Source organism: Hyla sarda, chromosome 5 (assembly GCF_029499605.1).
Source record: "Hyla sarda isolate aHylSar1 chromosome 5, aHylSar1.hap1, whole genome shotgun sequence".
Taxonomy (NCBI): domain Eukaryota; kingdom Metazoa; phylum Chordata; class Amphibia; order Anura; family Hylidae; genus Hyla; species Hyla sarda.
The window spans coordinates 260,909,593-260,932,587 of NC_079193.1; the positions used below are offsets into that span (position 1 = coordinate 260,909,593).

The 22,995-nt window shown below is 42.8% G+C and overlaps 1 protein-coding gene across 6 annotated transcripts in view; it reads right to left on the bottom strand.

Moving 5' to 3' along the window:
• The window catches only part of ARHGAP28 (Rho GTPase activating protein 28), a 183,080-nt gene that overhangs the window by 26,415 nt on the left and 133,670 nt on the right, over positions 1-22,995 (bottom strand). For all 6 annotated transcript variants that reach the window (XM_056521611.1, XM_056521608.1, XM_056521612.1 and 3 more), the window contains exons 3-10: positions 21,790-22,007; positions 16,742-16,829; positions 16,421-16,563; positions 14,155-14,320; positions 13,985-14,076; positions 11,620-11,697; positions 10,905-11,067; positions 7,360-7,442 (exon numbers count right to left, since the gene is read on the bottom strand). In XM_056521611.1, the coding sequence (XP_056377586.1) occupies positions 7,360-7,442; positions 10,905-11,067; positions 11,620-11,697; positions 13,985-14,076; positions 14,155-14,320; positions 16,421-16,563; positions 16,742-16,829; positions 21,790-22,007 (1,031 nt within the window). The remainder of the gene's footprint in view (positions 1-7,359; positions 7,443-10,904; positions 11,068-11,619; positions 11,698-13,984; positions 14,077-14,154; positions 14,321-16,420; positions 16,564-16,741; positions 16,830-21,789; positions 22,008-22,995) is intronic.

The window sequence follows — 22,995 nt, forward strand, 5'->3', positions numbered from 1 at the left end:
AGAAAGTTCAGCTCCGTTCCCCCCTCACCTTTCTAGTTGCCCTTATGATTCCCTTAAGCTGACTGTATGATGTATAGACTTCATCATCTATGTATAATATACGGTAAGTGCGTACCATGTTTATATATTAGTGTGTAACATGTGTAAAGTGTATTTATGAGTGTAATGTAAACCAAACAAAACCAAAGCAGAATATGCATTGTTAGTATATAAATGGGTGTGTGCCCTCGAAATCAGTTGCTCTGTAGTGACACTGTAGACTCTTAAAGTTATCCATATCATCTTGGTATCAGAAAACTTTTATCTTTCCTTAATTCTAGTAACTGTCACGATGCCGGCTGGCAGGTAGTGGATCCTCTGTGCCAGAGAGGGATTGGCGTGGACCGTGCTAGTGGATCGGTTCTAAGTCACTACTGGTTTTCACCAGAGCCCGCCGCAAAGCGGGATGGACTTGCTGCGGCGGTAGTGACCAGGTCGTATCCACTAGCAACGGCTCAACCTCTCTGACTGCTGAAGATAGGCGCGGTACAAGGGAGTAGACAGAAGCAAGGTCGGACGTAGCAGAAGGTCGGGGCAGGCAGCAAGGATCGTAGTCAGGGGCAACGGCAGGAGGTCTGGAACACAGGCTAGGAACACACAAGGAAACGCTTTCACTGGCACGATGGCAACAAGATCCGGCAAGGGAGTGCAGGGGAAGTGAGGTGATATAGGGAAGTGCACAGGTGAACACACTAATTGGAATCACTGCGCCAATCAGCGGCGCAGTGGCCCTTTAAATCGCAAAGACCCGGCGCGCGCGCGCCCTAGGGAGCGGGGCCGCGCGCGCCGGGACAGGACCGAGGGAGAGCGAGTCAGGTACGGGAGCCGGGGTGCGCATCGCGAGCGGGCGCTACCCGCATCGCGAATCGCATCCCGGCTGGAAGCGGAATCGCAGCGCCCCGGGTCAGTGGATCTGACCGGAGCGCTGCAGTGGGGAGAGTGTAGCGAGCGCTCCGGGGAGGAGCGGGGACCCGGAGCGCTCGGCGTAACAGTACCCCCCCCTTGGGTCTCCCCCTCTTCTTAGAGCCTGAGAACCTGAGGAGCAGACTTTTGTCTAGGATGTTGTCCTCAGGTTCCCAGGATCTCTCTTCTGGACCACAACCCTCCCAATCCACTAAAAAAAAGGTTTTCCCTCTGACCTTTTTAGATGCTAGAATCTCTTTGACGGAGAAGATGTCCGAGGAGCCGGAAACAGGAGTGGGAGGAACAGATTTGGGAGAGAAACGGTTGATGATGAGTGGTTTAAGAAGAGAAACGTGAAAGGCATTAGGAATACGAAGAGAAGGAGGAAGAAGAAGTTTGTAAGAGACAGGATTAATCTGACACAAAATTTTGAAAGGACCAAGATAGCGTGGTCCCAACTTGTAGCTAGGGACACGGAAGCGGACATATTTAGCGGAGAGCCATACCTTGTCTCCAGGGGAAAAAATGGGAGGAGCTCTTCTTTTCTTATCCGCGAACTTCTTCATGCGTGATGAAGCCTGTAAGAGAGAATTTTGGGTCTCTCTCCATATGATGGAAAGGTCACGAGAAATTTCATCCACAGCGGGCAGACCAGAGGGCAAGGGGGTAGGGAGGGGGGGAAGAGGGTGACGGCCGTACACCACGAAAATGGGGATTTGGAGGAAGATTCAGAGACTCTGAAGTTATACGAGAATTCGGCCCATGGAAGGAGATCTGCCCAGTCATCCTGGCGGGAGGAAACAAAATGTCGTAAATAATCACCCAAGACCTGGTTAATTCTTTCTACTTATCCATTGGATTGGGGATGATATGCAGAAGAAAAATTTAATTTAATCTTGAGTTGTTTACAGAGAGCCCTCCAGAATTTAGACACGAATTGGACGCCTCTATCCGAGACGATCTGCGTAGGCAACCCGTGAAGACGAAAAATGTGTACAAAAAATTGTTTAGCCAACTGAGGCGCTGAAGGAAGACCAGGAAGAGGGATGAAATGTGCCATTTTGGAGAATCGATCAACGACCACCCAAATAACAGTGTTGCCACGGGAAGGGGGTAAATCAGTAATAAAATCCATACCAATCAGAGACCAAGGCTGTTCGGGGACAGGCAGGGGATGAAGAAAACCAGCGGGCTTCTGGCGAGGAGTCTTATCCCGGGCACAGATAGTGCAGGCTCGCACAAAGTCCACAACATCCGTCTCCAGAGTCGGCCACCAATAGAAGCGGGAGATGAGTTGCACAGATTTCTTGATGCCCACATGACCTGCGAGATGGGAGGAGTGACCCCATTTGAGGATTCCGAGGCGTTGGTGTGGAGAAACAAAGGTCTTTCCTGGAGGAGTTTGCCTGATGGAGGCTGGAGAAGTGGAAATCAGGCAGTCAGGAGGAATGATGTGTTGCGGAGAGAGTTCAACTTCCGAGGCATCCGAGGAACGAGAGAGAGCATCGGCCCTAATGTTCTTATCGGCAGGCCGAAAGTGAATTTCAAAATTAAATCGGGCAAAGAACAGAGACCACCGGGCCTGGCGAGGATTCAGCCGTTGGGCAGACTGGAGGTAGGAGAGGTTCTTGTGATCGGTGTAAATAATAACTGGAAATCTTGATCCCTCCAGCAGATGCCTCCATTCCTCAAGTGCTAATTTGATGGCTAGAAGCTCTCGATCCCCGATGGAGTAGTTCCTCTCCGCCGGAGAGAAGGTCCTAGAAAAAAAACCACAAGTGACAGCATGCCCGGAAGAATTTTTTTGTAGAAGAACAGCTCCAGCTCCCACTGAGGAGGCATCAACCTCCAATAGGAAGGGTTTGGAAGGGTCAGGTCTGGAGAGCACGGGAGCCGAAGAAAAGGCAGACTTGAGTCGTTTAAAGGCGTCTTCCGCTTGAGGAGGCCAAGACTTGGGATCGGCATTTTTTTTGGTTAAAGCCACGATAGGAGCCACAACGGTAGAAAAATGTGGAATAAATTGCCTGTAATAATTGTCGAACCCCAAAAAGCGTTGGATAGCACGGAGTCCGGAGGGGCGTGGCCAATCTAAGACGGCAGAGAGTTTGTCTGGATCCATTTGTAGTCCCTGGCCAGAGACCAAGTATCCTAGAAAAGGAAGAGATTGGCATTCAAACAGACATTTCTCAATTTTGGCATAGAGTTGATTGTCACGAAGTCTCTGAAGAACCATACGGACATGCTGGCGGTGTTCTTCTAGATTGGCAGAAAAAATTAGGATATCGTCCAGATATACAACAACACAGGAGTATAAAAGATCACGAAAAATTTCATTAACAAAGTCTTGGAAGACGGCAGGGGCGTTGCACAGGCCAAAGGGCATGACCAGATACTCAAAGTGTTCATCTCTGGTGTTAAATGCCGTTTTCCATTCATCCCCCTCTCTGATGCGGATGAGATTATAAGCACCTCTTAAGTCCAGTTTAGTAAAGATGTGGGCACCTTGGAGGCGATCAAAGAGTTCAGAGATGAGGGGTAGGGGGTAGCGGTTCTTAACCGTGATTTTATTAAGACCGCGGTAGTCAATGCAAGGACGTAGGGAGCCATCTTTTTTGGACACAAAGAAAAATCCGGCTCCGGCAGGAGAGGAGGATTTACGGATAAAGCCCTTTTTTAAATTTTCCTGGACGTATTCAGACATGGCAAGAGTCTCTGGGGCGGACAGAGGATAAATTCTGCCCCGGGGTGGAGTAGTGCCCGGGAGGAGGTCGATAGGACAATCATAAGGCCTGTGAGGAGGTAGAGTCTCAGCTTGTTTTTTGCAGAAAACATCCGCAAAGTCCATATAGGCCTTAGGGAGACCGGTTACTGGAGGAACCACAGAGTCACGGCAAGGGTTACTGGGAACCGGTTTTAGACAGTCCTTGGAACAAGAGGGCCCCCAACTCTTGATCTCCCCAGTGGACCAATCCAGGGTTGGGGAATGAAGTTGAAGCCAGGGAAGTCCAAGGAGAATTTCAGAAGTGCAATTGGGGAGGACCAAAAGTTCAATCCTCTCGTGATGAGATCCGATGCACATTAGAAGGGGCTCCGTGCGGAAACGTATGGTACAGTCCAATCTTTCATTGTTTACACAATTGATGTAAAGGGGTCTGGCGAGACTGGTCACTGGGATGTTGAACCTGTTGACGAGAGAGGCCAAAATAAAATTTCCTGCAGATCCAGAGTCCAAGAAGGCCATAGTAGAGAAGGAGAAGGCAGAGGCAGACATCCGCACAGGCACAGTAAGACGTGGAGAAGCAGAGTAGACATCAAGGACTGTCTCACCTTTGTGCGGAGTCAGCGTACGTTTTTCCAGGCGGGGAGGACGGATAGGACAATCCCTCAGGAAGTGTTCGGTACTAGCACAGTACAGGCAGAGATTCTCCATGCGGCGTCGTGTCCTCTCTTGAGGTGTCAGGCGAGACCGGTCGACCTGCATAGCCTCCACGGCGGGAGGCACAGGAACGGATTGCAGGGGACCAGAGGAGAGAGGAGCCGAGGAGAAGAAACGCCTCGTGCGAACAGAGTCCATATCTTGGCGGAGCTCCTGACGCCTTTCGGAAAAACGCATGTCAATGCGAGTGGCTAGGTGAATGAGTTCATGTAGATTAGCAGGGATTTCTCGTGCGGCCAGAACATTTTTAATGTTGCTGGATAGGCCTTTTTTAAAGGTCGCGCAGAGGGCCTCATTATTCCAGGATAATTCTGAAGCAAGAGTACGGAATTGTACGGCATACTCGCCAACGGAAGAATTACCCTGGACCAGGTTCAACAGGGCAGTCTCAGCAGAAGAGGCTCGGGCAGGTTCCTCAAAGACACTTCGGATTTCCGAGAAGAAGGAGTGTACAGAGGCAGTGACGGGGTCATTGCGGTCCCAGAGCGGTGTGGCCCAAGACAGGGCTTTTCCAGACAGAAGGCTGACTACGAAAGCCACCTTAGACCTTTCAGTGGGAAACTGGTCCGACATCATCTCCAGGTGCAGGGAACATTGGGAAAGAAAGCCACGGCAAAACTTAGAGTCCCCATCAAATTTATCCGGCAAGGATAGGCGTAGACCAGAGGCGGCCACTCGCTGCGGAGGAGGTGCAGGAGCTGGCGGAGGAGATGATTGCTGAAGCTGTGGTAGTAACTGCTGTAGCATAACGGTCAGTTGAGACAGCTGTTGGCCTTGTTGCGCTATCTGTTGTGACTGCTGGGCGACCACCGTGGTGAGGTCAGCGACAACTGGCAGAGGAACTTCAGCGGGATCCATGGCCGGATCTACTGTCACGATGCCGGCTGGCAGGTAGTGGATCCTCTGTGCCAGAGAGGGATTGGCGTGGACCGTGCTAGTGGATCGGTTCTAAGTCACTACTGGTTTTCACCAGAGCCCGCCGCAAAGCGGGATGGACTTGCTGCGGCGGTAGTGACCAGGTCGTATCCACTAGCAACGGCTCAACCTCTCTGACTGCTGAAGATAGGCGCGGTACAAGGGAGTAGACAGAAGCAAGGTCGGACGTAGCAGAAGGTCGGGGCAGGCAGCAAGGATCGTAGTCAGGGGCAACGGCAGGAGGTCTGGAACACAGGCTAGGAACACACAAGGAAACGCTTTCACTGGCACGATGGCAACAAGATCCGGCAAGGGAGTGCAGGGGAAGTGAGGTGATATAGGGAAGTGCACAGGTGAACACACTAATTGGAATCACTGCGCCAATCAGCGGCGCAGTGGCCCTTTAAATCGCAAAGACCCGGCGCGCGCGCGCCCTAGGGAGCGGGGCCGCGCGCGCCGGGACAGGACCGAGGGAGAGTGAGTCAGGTACGGGAGCCGGGGTGCGCATCGCGAGCGGGCGCTACCCGCATCGCGAATCGCATCCCGGCTGGAAGCGGAATCGCAGCGCCCCGGGTCAGTGGATCTGACCGGAGCGCTGCAGTGGGGAGAGTGTAGCGAGCGCTCCGGGGAGGAGCGGGGACCCGGAGCGCTCGGCGTAACAGTAACATTGAATGACAATTCAGGATGCACTGTTTTCAAATTATAGTATGACCCATTCTTTTATTCTGCCAATTTAACAAGACCTAACCTACAACTACACTCAGAACTGCATTCACATAAAGATTAAGCACTATGCTGCACGTATACATAAGCAGATGGAAAATGGGATGCCAATGGATATATGTGCATGTACATGCATTAGGCCTATAATATCCCAATTGTAGTAAACTAGTAACTACGCTTGGGTCACTCAGAAGTGCAGAACACCGCATTTTTGTGTCCGACTACAAACAGGCATGTGTTCAGGAAATCCTAAAGGAGTTTGGGCCATTAAAGTCAACAGGACCTCTGCCTGTACATGTGCGTATATATTGACACACACATATATATATATATATATATATATATATATATATATATATATATTGTGATAAGGTGAAAGGTGTGCCCCTGGAAGTACTGTATGTGTCACCAAGGTTCCTGGTAATTTTTAGTATCTGTGCTGCGGTGCAGCCAGATACTGTACCCGTAGCATGGCTGGAAGGCCGATCCGGGACGGCTCTTGCCGGGAAGGACCAAGAGCAGGGTGGGGGTCATTCCCCACAATCCAGCCCGGGCTTTTTGCTGCCATTAAAGTTAGGCTGCCTCACCAGGTGGATTGGAGTGGAGAAAGATTGGAATGGGGGATTGTATTTTGGGAGCTAACACAGCCAGGAGAAGCCTCTGTCCTGGATACGAGGAAAAGCCATTGTTGTGTGCCACGCGGCACAAACCCCGGGTGTGAATTAACACCAAATAAAGTTAAGTTGAACTTTGCTATGCTGTTTCATGTTTCCTGCGTTATAGACTGTGTTTGCCGTTTATTTGAGTGTGAATAAAACACTGGACTTTGCTTTAAAAATGCTGTCTCCGTACCTCAATACTGCTAACTGCACCTCACTGAAGATATATATATATATATATATATATATATATATATAAATATATATATATATGTTTCAAAGTTTCTTACCTTCATTGTGGTCAGTCACAAATGGGATACACATAATTTTGTTTCTACCTAATACTCTCTTGGCCATGACAAGAGTCGGTGAACATTTGGAAATATTCTACAACTCTCTCCTATCACATAGCTATTATAATAATTACACCAATAACTTGGAAGGATTCATATTTCTCTGTAAATGTTTTTTTTTTTTTTTTAATGTTAAGATTCCATTAAGAGAGACTGTAGCTTCCATGTCCCGAAGATTTACTGTCATAAGCTGCCAAGGCCAATATCTGGATTTTCTTTCTGGATAAACAATGCATTATTAGCATGTGAAATGATTTCAGGGAACTTGCATCTTACTCCTGGAAGGAAATGCATAGAAATATTTAGCGATCCTGTTTCTAATTGAATTTACCTTGGCAGTATCTCTGTTGGCATCTGGCAGGAGCATGATTAATAGATGAAGAGCTTGCAGCTGCAATTTGATCTTGGAGATTTCTAAAGAAATGAAAATAACTAAAATAAGAATTCTTATATGAAAGTCTGAGATGTGATTAGTTACTCAGAGAAGGCTTGCTGTGTTCTCGTGAGGATTTGTTTTATAAAGCAGCTCGGAGTTGAAAGATGGCCTTCTCATAATCCTGTCTTTGACATCACTCCATGACATAAATTACGTATTATATACAAAAAAAGTATTGGCACAATGAATCTCTTTATTATATGATAGGCCTACAAAGGGATCTACAGTGTCACAGCTGCAACAATATCTGCAAACATTCACCCACATGGAAAAGCACTGAACACGTCCCCCTGGGTTACATTCTTTAAAGTAAAAAATTACCTTTTGTTCAGGATTTTGTACTTTAAAGGACATTCTCATCTGAACGGGATATAATCCGGTAGTGGCCAATGTGAAAGAATATGGTGGCCTTGTATGTGGTCTATAATATCACTAAATGGCCACACTGTCTAGTATCTTTATGCTTAAGTAGGTTCATACACTTTAATAGCCAGGAAAAAAAATACTTTAAGTTATTATAGTGCAGCACTGTGGACAATAATCATTTTTTAAAATTAATTTCATATTCAATTCAGCCTGTATATGACTGTACCCAGTAGCTAGTCAATACCTATAACTATGCATTGGAAGACCAAGGGGGACATTTACTAATCTATTCTATTCTGGGTATGCTTATAGACCAGCGTATGTGGTAGTCTCCTGTCTATTGTGCTCCTAATTTATCAAAGGTCTCACAGCCCTTGATAAATTCTGTGCTCAGACTTCAGGGTCTACAGCTTAAACTGCATTTAGACCTGCTCCAACATGGTCTGACATTTCAGCGTATTTTGGGAGATGCGACTTGTCGCACAAAAGTCGCACTTGATAAATTCAGCACCAATGCATTTTCCAATGCATTTCCATCTAAAATAGACTAGAATGCATCATGTTCTAAAAATCCTCCACAGCAAAAGTCGCAGAAAAGTCGCACATATTTAGACTGCGACTTTCTGTGCGATAAATTTAGACAGGAAAAAACTGTCTAAATCCTTTGATAAATCTCCCCCAAAGTGTCCTGCTATGCCTCTATAGCATCTGTAGCCAGTGCAAGACCTTGAGCTTTAGAATGTAATAGGATTTGATGGTGCTGGGTATTGGGTCTCGTGATATAAATGGTATAAAGACCATAGTTACGAGCCGCTGGGAGTGCAGATTTAGACTGCTTCATACAGCCATTTACAGGCTGAATCGACAACAGAAGTAGTTTAGAAAAATGATTCTTGTGCTCAGTGCTGCACAATAATAATTTTTCGTATAACTTTACAGGTACACATTAAAGTAAGAAATACCTTCAGAATACATTATTTGAGGGGTCCTGCATGTGTCTGTATTATGGCACCCGCAGAAGTCTACGATCCATTACAGTGTCTCATATGCTTTTGTTTCCCCACACAGACATAGTTTTAATTCCGTTAAAATAAAAAGTCCACTGGATGCAGCATTATGGGGGTACTGTCCCCAAATAGCATTGTTTCTAGAGTAGAATAGTGTATGTAGGTAATATTCTGTTGGACAAGACACAATACTTTGGCACACAGACTATCTACAGTTCCTCATTGGCTTTGTGTGCCAGAGCCCAAACACAAGAAAGGTGTGATACTTTAAACTGAAAAGGTCTAATAACAAAACTGTGACTGTTATAGTAAAATATGTTTCTTGAGTTGAGGACTATAAAAGTGTTACTTTATAATTGCTTTTATAATATTAATCCTTATATGTCTACAATAGGGCTTTGTTTCCTGTGCCAAGGTTAGGAGTCATTTTTAACACCAGAATGCAGTGACACAACATTTTTTCATCAGTATCTTATACATCTTATACACTAATGTCTTTATTTGAACAAAACATTGTTTTTTTCTACAAGTTTTCAAAGAAGTTGAATTTGTAGGGAAAATGTTTTTATTATTATTATTTTTTTAATTAATATTGTACCCAAAATAATGAGAAAAAATATATGCTGCTCAATATACGTATAATGTATAAAAATTAGTACACAAAAAGAAAAACTGCATATATATTTCAATGCAGCCAATAAGGGAACACTTCTAACTTTTATAATGCAGGGTAGCACATAAAAGCAGATCTGGGGGACATTTTAGGCCCTTGGGCAATATGAAATTTGAAATCGAGGGGGACATTTATCAAGGTATTTTTTGCGTACTCCGGGTGTACTTTTTTGTGAGATTTTTGTAGGTAAGCAAAAAGTAACAAACAGTCTTACCTAAGCAAATTTCAGTTTTCAATTTGCTGTGGTCATAAATTTATGATGCGCAAAAGTGCACGTAGGCAAAAATAAAAAATCGCAAACCCCTTACAAAAAGTTTCAAGTCTGCTCAAAGTCTGACCTGGAGTACAAAACTCCCATACGTGAGAAAATTTAAAAGGTCACAAAAAAGTCTCACAAAAGTCTCAGCGGCAACTTTTTGGTTTCGCTTATATGCTCCAAACTTATCAACCCCCTGTGATAGTATGATAAATATGTAGCACATAAACAAAACTAAAGCAGAAAAAAAAAATTGGAAAATTAACCCTCTATGCCTTGCACTTTGAAAGTTGCAGTACAATGTGCAGAGAAATAATAGAGATGCACTCACCCTTTAGTTCAGCAAACGTGGAGGGACTTTATTTGGAAGTCGTAGTGCAGTTACATCACACGGGGGAGAACGGAGGAACACAGCTTCGGGAGCTGCGAGAGGAGCGGCAACGGCCCCATTTCCCGGTCAAATGACCACGAAACGAGGTTGTCACCGCTCCTCTCGCAGCTCCCGGAACAGTGTTCCTCCGTTCTCTCCATGTGATGTAACTGCACTACGACTTCCAAATAAAGTCCCTCCATGTTTGCTGAACTTAAGGGTGAGTGCGTCTCTATTATTTCTCTGCACACTGTATTTGGACCTTATTCACTGAAGACTGTAGTAGCTCCACACGGACGCCCGCATATTCATTACTCATGGTGATCCCATATGCTTATACTCTGATGCCGAGAGGCCTTTTCTCCCTATACCTTAAAAGTTGCAGTGTTGCCATATTGAATCCACACTACAAATTCCAAAGTACATTGCAGTGTGTAATAGGTCCAACCTATGAATGAGCAGACACTCACTTGTTTGCGGTTCTCGTCCTTTTAGCAAGTTAATAAATCATCTTTCGGTGGCCACACATCTCCCTGTGTATTAGGGAATGTGTGGCTGCAAATACTGGAGGTAAAGGGCTGCACGGTAACTGTGTTATAGGCTTCTTAGATGAATAGCAATTTCAAAGCTTGAAACGCGTAAGCAGAGTCCTGTTTTGCAATTGTACCTTCCTTGCATCAGGAATAGGTGAGCTGGACTTTTATTTCTTTGTAAGAAATAACTTTTGCTAATTGAAACCGAAAACCCTACAACATCACAGTTACCTACTTTCTACTAACGCAGTGAAGGCAGGGAGATACTCCATTGTAAACAGAGGTGTGGGCAGTTCCCTTATGAACATCTTTAGAAGACCGGCAGCGTCATTGTTTCGAACTTTCTTCCAGTCAAAAGTGTTATCATAAAATTTGAATTCCAATTCCTCCCGGTGACTCTGCAAGGATAAAATATCTACTAAATTTACAATATCCTTTCTTCAAAGTGAAAAAAAAAAGTCACATTTAAAATACATTTTTTGGAAAGGGGTGGGGAGTTATTTATTCAGCTGTATTGAGGACTTTTTTGCATTTATTTGTGTTTAATTCAATATTAAGGAATACTTTTTGTTTAACTAAATACAAAATATCTAAATGTAGCAATAAAACTTTATTAATCAAACTAAATCTAAAAGTCCATATGATATGAAGCATTTCAAGATATTTCATATGCACTTCATGCTAAGTCAAATCCAAATCTGTGGAATAAAATTTGGTGTACTTTAATGTTGAATTATTATCCGTTGTCAAACATAATGGACCCAACCTTTTATCATATACAATAAGCACAGCATATATGATAAAAACTTGATCAACCAATGTGCCTCCAGATCAACACTACAACTCCCATCATACTAGGACAGCCATGTTTGGAGTTGTAGTTTTGCAACAGCTGGAGGCACACTGGTTGGTAAACCCTGATCTATATAATTAATCTTATAGAATTATACCTTAACCCGAGAGGCAGAGCCTGGAACTCGCAGTATTCCTTCTGTCTCTAGACCTGTTTCTTCAAGTTGCTGCAATAACTAATAAAAACATGTATTTCTCAGTCTCAACAATAATAAGTATAAAACACAAGATTACATGATGAAAGTATGACAATCCCTGAATAAATACACCACTGAACATATAGATAAGGAATTAAAAAGGCAGCATTTCTAGTAAGTGAATGACAATCATTATCCGTTGTCAATGGTATCTGGCAATCGGAAGGAAGTTATAAGGCAGCAAATGAACAGTCAGTGCTTAAAGGGGGTTCACCAGGATACATTTCTATCAAATGGGAGGCCTCTGCAAGACGCATTCCCCCTTCCATCATATCGGACAATATGCACCCTGAGGGGCTCTGCTAGGTCTCCAAAAGACCCAGGGCTAGAGCCCATGGCCCAGTCATGCCCCCTAACCCCACCCTCAGACACACCCTAACCCCACCCTCAGACACACCCTAACCACACCCTCAGACACACCCTAACCACACCCTCAGACACGCCCCTAAGATAATGCATGAAGCATTATCAGGGACATTACTCCTCCATTCTGGTGATCGGTGGGTGTCTTAGCAGGCAGACCTCTCCAATCACCTAGCGATCTCCTATTATGTGAATAGGGGACCATTTAAAATGTTGGGAATATCTATAAGAACAATGGTTGGCATTTAGAATTTTTTTTTTTAAGTTTTCTCCGTTCACCATGTGGGAAAATAAACATTATATTTTCAAAGATCAGACATTTACGCATGTGGCAATACCAGATATATAGTGTTTTTTATTTTTATTATATTTTTACTTTACTTTTTTTTATGGGAGAAGGTGATGATTTTTATTTCCATTGGGGGGGGGGGGGGAGAGGGGAGGTTTATATATTAAAAAAAAAATCTACCTGGCTGGTTACCAAATAAAGGGGGAGCATCATGCAAAGTCTGTCTGCCGTGAGCAAATGCTGTTCCCCCGGTCTCCGCACCTAGCCAAGCCTGAAAGACTGAAAACTTCTGGGACCGCGGTTATGCACTGAGGGCGGGAGAACAGCAGGGCTGATAGGTGCCAGGAACAACACGTCACTTCCGAGAAGCCACTGCTGTCTTAAAGCAGCGGTGGCAATTTAAAAAGAAACATTGGTAGCCAGAGACCCGGGGTTATGGGCCTGAGACCCAGGGCTACAGCCTCATTAGCCCCCCCCCGCACCCTGAATGGAGCACCCAATAAATCTGATCTGTCTCAGTCAAATAAATGGGATCAATTCGATCCTCAGTTTCTCTCTGGTGCTTTTCTACTGAGTCCGAGGGCAACTGAGCCGGATTGCTGGATATATGTGACAATGCCCTAACTGGTGTAGTTGAGCATTGGTCACACCAGCAGAAATATTGTTACTACTAGACTTACTAATCTGCATGAGCAATGTTCACACAACTAAAAATTTTGTTAGGGCGCCGCCATGTATATCCCATGATTTAACTCAGAGACTGGCCACAACTGAAGCAACAACTAATAAGACAACTGATGGCAAAGTGAATCAGCTGTCTATGGATCTGTATTCCCAGTTGTTTCTGCAGGCTGGATGGGGGAATGCTGAAAGACACCTTTCCTTTGTGTGCCAGGCGATCCGGCACCCCAACTGAGGTCCTGGATAGATCTGAACTGTCCCATTCCAATGAATGGTTTCAGTTTGATCATTGGTTTCTTCCCTCTGGCTCTTTTCTGCTATATCGTAGGTAAACTGATTGTTTATATATATATATATATATATATATATATATATATATATACATATAGCTTTTTTGGTAGGCAGCACTTCCGAAAAAATGAATATGGTGCAAGCAGTCTAGGGGCCCTGGTCTTGGGTCCAATTCATACAAAACATAAAGGATGACCGCAGCACTCAATAGTAGTGAAAATATCAAAAAAGTGGCTTTATTCCAAAAGCAAACAGCAGCGACGTTTCGGTGTTCTCACAACACCATTCTCAAGCTGGGAATGGTGTTGTGAGAACACCGAAACGTCGCTGCTGTTTGCTTTTGGAATAAAGCCACTTTTTTGATATTTTCACTACTATTGAGTGCTGCGGTCATCCTTTATGTTTTATATATACATATATATATATATATATATATATATATATATATATATATATATATGTGTTTGTGTGTGTGTGTGCACGGTGCAGCCTGTAAAAACTATGTCCACGAATGAAAAACCAATTTAGTTTGCTGTCAAACTATGCCCGGTGGAATTTTTCTGTATAAAAAAATAGCTTTTTTTTAATTGAGGATTACATAGCATTTTACACTACTGTAATTATTTCATATGCTATACTTACTTTTTGAAAGATCAAGGGGACCTTTGTGCCAGGCACTTTCTTTTGATCATTTTCCAATAATGTTGTCAAATGAACTCCAAAAAGGCCATTTTCTAAGAGCCAGAAAGCAAAATAATCAACAAATTGAAATGCTGTGTTAACTACAACAAACTGATGAAATCCGACTGTACCTCTTCCCTTAACACGTAGAACTCTATTCCTCTTTAATTCAATTCCCAAAGCATCATAGAAAGCTGTTAATTCGATTAGGGAGAGATACCGTATTTTCTTCATGTCTTCAAGAGATAAATCTTCAATTTCCGTCAGCCCAAATCTGCTTTTCCAAACAATAAATTTCTAAAAGATAAGGATGGGAACTTTTTGAAATGTTGACTTCTAATATAAAATGGAACTAGTTATTTGAAGGTTTCATATGAACTCATACAGCTGAACCTTCAACTTCAACAGGATGGGGGTCTACAAATAATAATGTCTATTACAGAGGTATTCCACATATACAGTAAATATCAGCTTAGGGCTGAAATTTCCCAGAATTGTTTGCTTACTCACTGTCTGTTGCGAGATTTTTCATCTTTACATTAGGTATTTACTATAATGGGATATAGGAAATACTGATTGTTTCAAAATATTATAGAAGCTCACATACACTGTTAGAAACAAATCTGTGGAGAGTGAGTTGACTGTTTATAGTAACAATGTGCATCCCCAATGTAAAATGTACTACAGTGACATCTATCTAGAAGACCACCTTTTTGAGAAGACTACCTTCTTATCAGACCAGGTCCTGTATGACAGATTTTCAGTCCACCACCATATATTATGCATATTAGATACCTTTGATAGCTTTGTTGAGACGAACACCCTTCCCCATCAAAGACCATTTTTATATCTCTATAACTCTATGGGGGATAATGGATGAAAACTATGGGTGTTTGGGGTAACCAAAAATGTATGTAAAGGGGTACTCTGGTGGAAAACAAATTTATTTTTTCAAATCAACTGATGCCAGAAAGATTAGTAAATTACTTATTTTTAAAAATCTTAACCCTTCCAGTACTTATCAGCTGCTATAATCTTCAGAGGAAGTTGTACTTTTTTCTTGAGTTCTTTTTTGGTCTGATTACAGTGCTCTCTGCTGACACCTCTGTCCATGTCAGGAACTGTCCAGAGTAGGAGCAAATCCCCATAGCAAAACTCTCCTGCTCTTTACAATTCCTGACATGGGCAGAGGTGTCAGCAGAGAGCACTGTTTTCAGACTGAAAAGAATTCCAGAAAGACATACAACTTCCTTGTAGTATACAGCAGCAGATACGTACTGAAAGGATTAAGATTTTTAAATAGAAGTAACTTACAAATCTGTTTAACTTTCTGAAGCCAGTTGATTTGAAAAAAAAAAATGTTTCCACTGGAGTACCCCTTTAAATATGGTCTTGCTGTGCTTTTTTTTTTTTTAACTACAAAGTTATGAAAGTTAACAGGTCATAAAAGATCCAGCTAGTGGATAGCCCATATATATATATATATATATATATATATATATATATATGCCAGCTACAATGCTCCAATAATACAGTAGACAACATTAGTCTCCTTCATGGTCCAACACCTTCATACTGAAAAAGCCAGTCAAACAACAAACCCCCCCCCCCCCCCCTGCCTGCTTGGACACATACTAGTCCTGCTGTGTCCATATTATCACCTACGTCATGGACACACTTCTTTGATTGACAGCTGTGGGCGCAGGGCTCACAGATGGAGGAAAAATCCTCCCACTGTCAGCTTGTGTCCCGCTACTGTCAGTGAGGACAAGCTGGGAGTTGTAGTTTTGCTAATGCTAGGGGAGATGTAAGCAGACAGCATACTGAAGGAGGGGGCGGAGACCTGCACAGTGAGGCCACACCCCTCCCTTTGAGAGGAATTCAGACTAGTGAGCTAAATTAACAGTGTAATAAAAAAATAAATAAAGGTGCTAGACACATAAAAAATTGATGTACATGATCAGGATTAGGTACTGAGAGATATATAAAAAAAATATTGTTGGATCTGACAGGTATGTCTATGGTGACTGATGATAACAAGTTGGAAAGGATGAAATATCACTGATGTGTAACATTACGTTATGCAAAATAGAAGAGATGAGATGGCACTCACGATCTTGCAGCTATGTGATATTTATTTTCAATCAGGTCAGGCTACAGGTATGGCCGACAGGCCGGTTTCACGCCAAGACACACTAGCGCTTTCTCAAGACCAGGTGTAACATTACATTATAACCCACTAATATATATTTACTTTATAATCCACTAATACAGTGACATCCTAACTGCACATAAAAATATTACTTTCAGTGAGCTCAACATACAATATCCAATAATAGAATTACATGAGTATTTTAATGACTAGTATTATTTAAGGATAATTCTGCGGACACTTACAGGTAAGATGCAGTCGTCCTTTTTAATTCTTTGTTTTGGCTGTTTCTCTTTATCATCAATAACAATGGTCTCGGAAAAAGACACTTCAAAAGACAGTTCTTCTGCTATTGTCGGGTTACTTTTTTCTAAAGTGCAACTGTTCGCTGAAATGCAAACGGACTGTTAAGAATTTAGACAGAATTGTCATTGGATAACACAGACCTTATTTAAAGAGATAACAGACAGTCATGATGGCGTACCCACAGTATCTATACACCAATGTACTACGGAGCTTTAAAGTAGTAAAATGTCATTTAAGACTGATTTTAAGAGCAAACTTACAAGGGAGAGGCTTCCATATGGGTTTTTTCATGGGGATTTGAATCCCATTTGTTGCAAGAGGGGATACTGCTATGGTTTCAAATGTGGGCTGCAAAACACGAAAAATAAATATTACTACTAATAGTAAAACATTGCAAAACACTTAAAACTTCTTTACTTTCATAAATGACTAATGCAATGTTTGTATAGTTGCTGTCAGCAAGGTTGTTTTTTGCTGGAGTACAGTCCATGTCTGTTTTTTGTTGTGTCTGGTTTTAGGCAATGCCTTAGTCTATTTAAAGGTCCAGCTACAAGCCTCAGGTGCTGGATACATTAATGTTATTAGTGCGTTGCTGCTATATGCTATATTTATCTGGTCTAATCAATCTATGTGGTTTTTAAAATTGATTTTGGAAGCTAGAGTGTTCTAGTTTTGTTGTTGACAGATTTTTTCTTTAGACAGTGTTGTGTGTTGTTCACACTTTAACTGAGCTATACTAAGACAACCACTCCACTACTTCCTGCAAGACTACTACTCCTCTCAGCCAAGGACATCTAATGGTGAGTTGTCATTTGTTTTTTTTTGTTTAAATTTCTTGCAGGGCAGCTGATTGGTCCCTTTATTCTACCCTACCATAAGGAAAGGTGCCTGCTAAAGATGAAGCCTGAATCTGCAGTCTACTCACTAGTCAGCATAGATACAATAAAATTGTAGAAATGTGTAATTATACAAATCTCTTATATATTGTACAATCTATATCAATTCTTTAATGGCAGCATTTTATGTATTATTATAATAGATTCACTCATTAGATTAACCCTGAAATTTTTACATTTTGAGGTATATTTACCAAGCTTATTTTAACTCTAGACTGATAATATTGAACTAAAATCTTGCAAAGCAATGAAATAAATGCATGCAGCGCACTTATGGTGTGGCTTTATGCCTGTGATTATGATCCATCATAGTTTGTACATGTAGGAAGTTGACCACAAGAAGAATATTACAGAACTCATGGTCAAATTTCATTTTCGAATTTCCTTTTCTGTCTGTTCTTCCACTAGAGATAGGAACGTTTTTCTCTCCTGTGTCATTCTTTGAACTTCCTTTGCTTTATCAAGGCTTCCTGTTGCATTCACAAATATTTTTTCTTACGGAATTCCTGAGATTTAGTGCCTAAATTAAGAACCATGTATAAAATGCATTTGGAAGATGCAGTATATATGATAAAGATGACTTCTTACAAGCTATACTGTATGTATATATATATATAATTTATTTTTTATTTTTTGGTAAATCTGCATATACTGAACAGTATTACATGGACAGAACTTACACTTCATTTCTTATTCAGAATTATTCAATTGCAGTAATACATTAAAGTTTATCCATTGTGAAGCAGATGGTGTCAAGGTTATAGGATTACCTTCAGAAAATCCAGTAATCTTTGGTCTACAGCAAAGTAATTTTGACTAAGCTTTGTTCACAATATTGTGGGATAGATGAAAATGAGCAAAACAAACAAAAATACTAATGTAGCATGTACACCATTATGAAGGACAGCAACAAATGCTGTTTGAAATAGATTATTTATCTGTATTCTATACAGATGTGTGTCTTTACCTTTAGTTAACTTAAAGGAATACTCCAGTGAAAAACTATTTTTTAATCAACTGATGCCAGAAAGTTAAACAGATTTGTAAATGACTTCTATTTAAAAGTCTTAACCTTCCAGTACTTATCAGCTGTTGTATGCTCCAGAGGAAGTTATTTTCTTTTCTGTCTGACCACAGTGCTCTCTGCTGACACCTCTGTCCATGTCTGGAACTAGGGATGTCCCGATACCGACACTGGTATCAGTGTCGGGACCGATACTGGACATTTGCATGAGTACTTGTACTCGTGCAAATGTCCCCGATTCCTAATCCAATACCTGCCATCAGGAGTCCCACTGGCAGGTATCACAAAGGTGCGGTGAGCCGCCTGCACTCTCTGCTCCCGAGCTATGCAGTGCGCCCAGCAGCTGAGCGCGCATCATAGCCGGGACCCTCATTTACCCTTTAGACACTGCAATCAAAGTCCTGAGAAGTACTGCTGGTTAGCTCATGGATGCTGATCGGGATCACCGTGGTGTAATCACGGTGTCCCGATCAGCTGTAAGGACGGCCGGTGGTCCTTTATCCTGCTCCGTGCGTCTGATCGTCACTCCTTTACTGCTGCCAGCCATGGCAGGCATTAATAAAGGAGCGCTGATAACACTGATCACTGCAATACTATGGTATATCATTGATCAGTGAATGCAATCTACAAATTGTGTGTAATAGTCCCCTATGGGGAATAAAAAAGTGAAGCAAAAAAATTGTAAAAAATAATAAATGTGAATTAACCCCTTCCCAATAAAAAATTTTAATCACCCCCCCCCACCTTCACAAAAAGTTAAAATTAAATAATAATAATATAAAAAAAAAACATTCACACGGGCAGATCCACAGCGTATATTACGCTGTGGATCTGCCGCTAAGGACTGCTACATGCTGCCTTTAAATGTGCCTGCTCAGAGCGGCAATACGCCGCTACAAGCAGACACACTTAAGCGATGTGCGCCGGGCATGCGTAGTTTACTTGCACACATGGTGGCCTCTCTCCCTGCTCCATGAGCTAGGCCGAGAGCGGCTGCGATGTGCGAATATACTGCACATGCGCATTGTGACTCGCACATTGCAGTGTGTCTACTCATAGTGATGTATTGCCTCTCCAAGCAGGCACATCTAAAGGCACCACATAGCGGTCCTGCCGCCCGTGTGAATGCACCGTACCCTTAAGGAAAAAAAAAAAACTCTCACATGACATTGAAAAAAGTATTGGTAATTGGTATTGGTGAGTACTTAAGAAAAAGTATCGGTACTCGTACTCAGTCTTAAAAAAATGGTATCAGGACATCTCTATTAGTGTTGCTCACGAATATTCGCAATTCGAATATTATTCGCGAATATCGCATATTCGCGAATTCGCGAATTTCGCGAATATAGCGCTATATATTCGTAATTACGAATATTCGTTTTTTTTTTTTTTCTTTCACAGTACACATCACAGTGATCATCCCTCTCTGCTTCCAGCTTGTGTGGTGTAAAGAAGGCTCTAATACTACTGTGTGAGACTGGCGCGCGAAAATTCGCATACGCGAAAATTCGCATATGCGAAAATTAGCACATGCGAATTTTCACATATGCGAATTTTCGCGTATGTTAATTTTGTATATGCTAATATGCACATATGATAGTTTTCGCATACGCGAATGTTCGCATATGCGAAAATAAAACGGGAATATAACGAATATGCGAATATTCGCGAATATATGACGAATATTCGTCCATATATTCGCGAATATTCGCGAATTCGAATATGGCCTATGCCGCTCAACACTAATCTCTATCTGGAACAGTCCGGAGCAGGAGAAAATTCCCATAGCAAACCTTTCCTGCTCTGGACAGTTCCAGACATGGACAGAGGTGTCAGCAGAGAGCACTGTGGTCAGACAGAAAAGAAATTCAAAAAGAAAAGAACTTCCTGTGCAGTATATAGCAGCTGATAAATACTGGAAGGATAAAGATTTTTGAATATAAGTAATTTACAAATCTGTTTAACTTTCTGGCACCAGTTGATTGTAAAAAAGAAAAATGTTTTCCATCAAAGTACCCCTTTAACCTCTTCAGGACGTAGGTTGTATGCATACGCCCATGGGAATTCCGGTCCCCGCCACTAGCCGGTTGGGGACCGGACTGGGATGCCTGCTGGAATCATTCAGCAGGCATCCTGGCACATCGCAGAGGGCTGTCCTGAGACCCCCCCCCATGTTGGCAATCGCAGAAAATTGCATGTCAATTCAGACATGCAATTTTCTGCTATTCCAGGCTGATCGGGTCTCTGGTGAAAATAGGGATGATCAGAGCTGTCAGTGACAGCCCCGATCATCCTGAGGGATAGGAGTGAGGTTGCAGTGCTGCGATCTCCTCCTATCCCCTGCCATTAGTCAGAACTGAATTCTGACCAATGACAGCAAAGGACAGTGGGTCGCCATGGCAACCCCCCATTCTGCCCACCCCTGGATGTCGGGCAGAACGGGGGAGAAGATGGAGGCCTTTATGTGAGGACAAGATGCGATGGGGCCCGGCGATCATCAGAGACATCAGCGGAGATCACGGTGCAGGTAGAGAAACTACGGTGGGGGGGGGGGGGGTGGAGGGAAGAGGGCAGTAAGCGATCTTTACTGCTGCCCTTCCTAGTGGGTCCCAAACTGTAACTTTCTGTTGCCAAACTACAACTCTCAGCATGCATAGACTGCCCAGGCATGCTGGGAGTTTTAGTTCTGTAACATCTGTCCCTTCAGATTTAGCAATTTTCATGAAATTTTTATGTTGACACTTTTAATATGATATTGATAATAAAAATTAAAGATTTAACAAAAAACTAAAAAATATTAACATACTGACCCTCGTTTACTATTGCAAACCCGACATGTTTTGTCGGGTTGTGCGCCAAATTCAGTCCCTCTGTGCCAGATTTTTTGCTCCAGAATTTGCTCCAGAATTGAAAAAACCCAGACTAACTCTCCATTTTGCTAAGAAAACCCGAAAAGGGGCATGGCCGCCAGGAAAGGGGTGTGATCTCCAAAAAGGGCCGTGTTCCCGACATTTTCACAAAAATCCAACATATTTACTAAGGTTTCCACATAAAATGTGGTGGATTTTAGCTGAGGAAAACCAGACAGATCAGAGTATGTGTAAAAAAAGCAAAGTGTAGGGAAAGTGGAAAATGTAGGGAAAGTGGAAAATGTAGGGAAACCTTAGTAAATACCGTGGAAAATAAATTGTAGGGAATTAAAACCCACAAAGAAACCTACACTCCAGTCTTAATAAATAAGGGCCAGTGTGTTACCCGCATATCATGTCATATCTAATAAAATCTCTTATCAGTACACTATAATAGACTGAACCCCAAAAATGCTAGATTTTGCTTAGTACAATGATACGCCTGGTTTTTCATCAATTTAATATCTCCTTATACTTACAGTAGATTCATTAATTCCAAAGATATCTCGTACATCCCTTACTGAATGTTTGTTCTTTTTCCTCATAGTCTGTGTGTAAGAATTGTATCTTTTTTGGACAGCAGCTGCCTGGGTACGAGTTAACGTGGACAGCAAGGCCTGACCATCATGTTCCTGAGTACCAGAGATAAGGGTGGACAGACCTGCCTCTTGTAGCCATTCTGCCTCCATCTCTCCATCTAAAAAAAAAGAAGAGAGTTTGTCTGTAAATCCTGTACATATTGTGACTTACCTATGGACCTTTATGGTTGAAAAAAATGTAAAATACATAAGAAATACTCCATATCTATTTGGTAAAGACAATAAAAAAAAGGTTTAAAAAAATGTTGTATCGTATATACTCGAGTATAAGCCGACCCGAATATAAGCCGAGGCCCCTAATTTCACCCCAAAAAGAAACAGGAAAAGTTATTGACTCGAATATAAGCCTAGGGTGGGAAATACATCATCCCCCCCTGTCATCATCCAGACCCCCGTCATCATCACCCTGTCATCATCCAGACCCCCATCATCATCACCCTGTCATCATGCAGACGCCCGTCATGATCACCCTGTCATCATGCAGACTTCCGTCATGATCACCCTGTCATCATTCAGACCCCCATCATCATCACCCTGTCATCATCCAGCCCCCTCCCCTCATTATCCCCGCCTGTCAATTCCTTCAATCAGTGGTCTTCAACCTGCGCACCTCCAGATGTTGCAAAACTACAACTCCCAGCATGCCCGGGAGTTGTAGTTTTGCAACATCTGGAGGTCCGCAGGTTGAAGACCACTGAAAGGGATTGACAGGCGGAGAGTTCGTTGCCTTGACGACGACACACAGGGACGTCCCTGCGCATGAACGTCCCTGTGCATTGTCGTCCAGGCAACGTCACTATTCCGGGGTCGGGCCCAGAGCGGAGAAGAGGGCCTCCCGGTGAAGATGGACAGCCCGGAACGACTAACCCTCCCCACCGGACGGTCCCTGCAGCATAGTTGGCCCGGACCAGCTCACCTTTCCTTCTCACCGAGGGGAGGTGAGTAGAAATCTAAAGGGGGGTCTGGATGATGATGAAGGCCGCAGTGGTCTTCAACCCGCAGAGCTCTAGATGTTTCAAAACTACAACTCCCAGCATGCCCGGATAGCCGATGGCTGTCCGGGCATGCTGGAAGATGTAGTTTTGC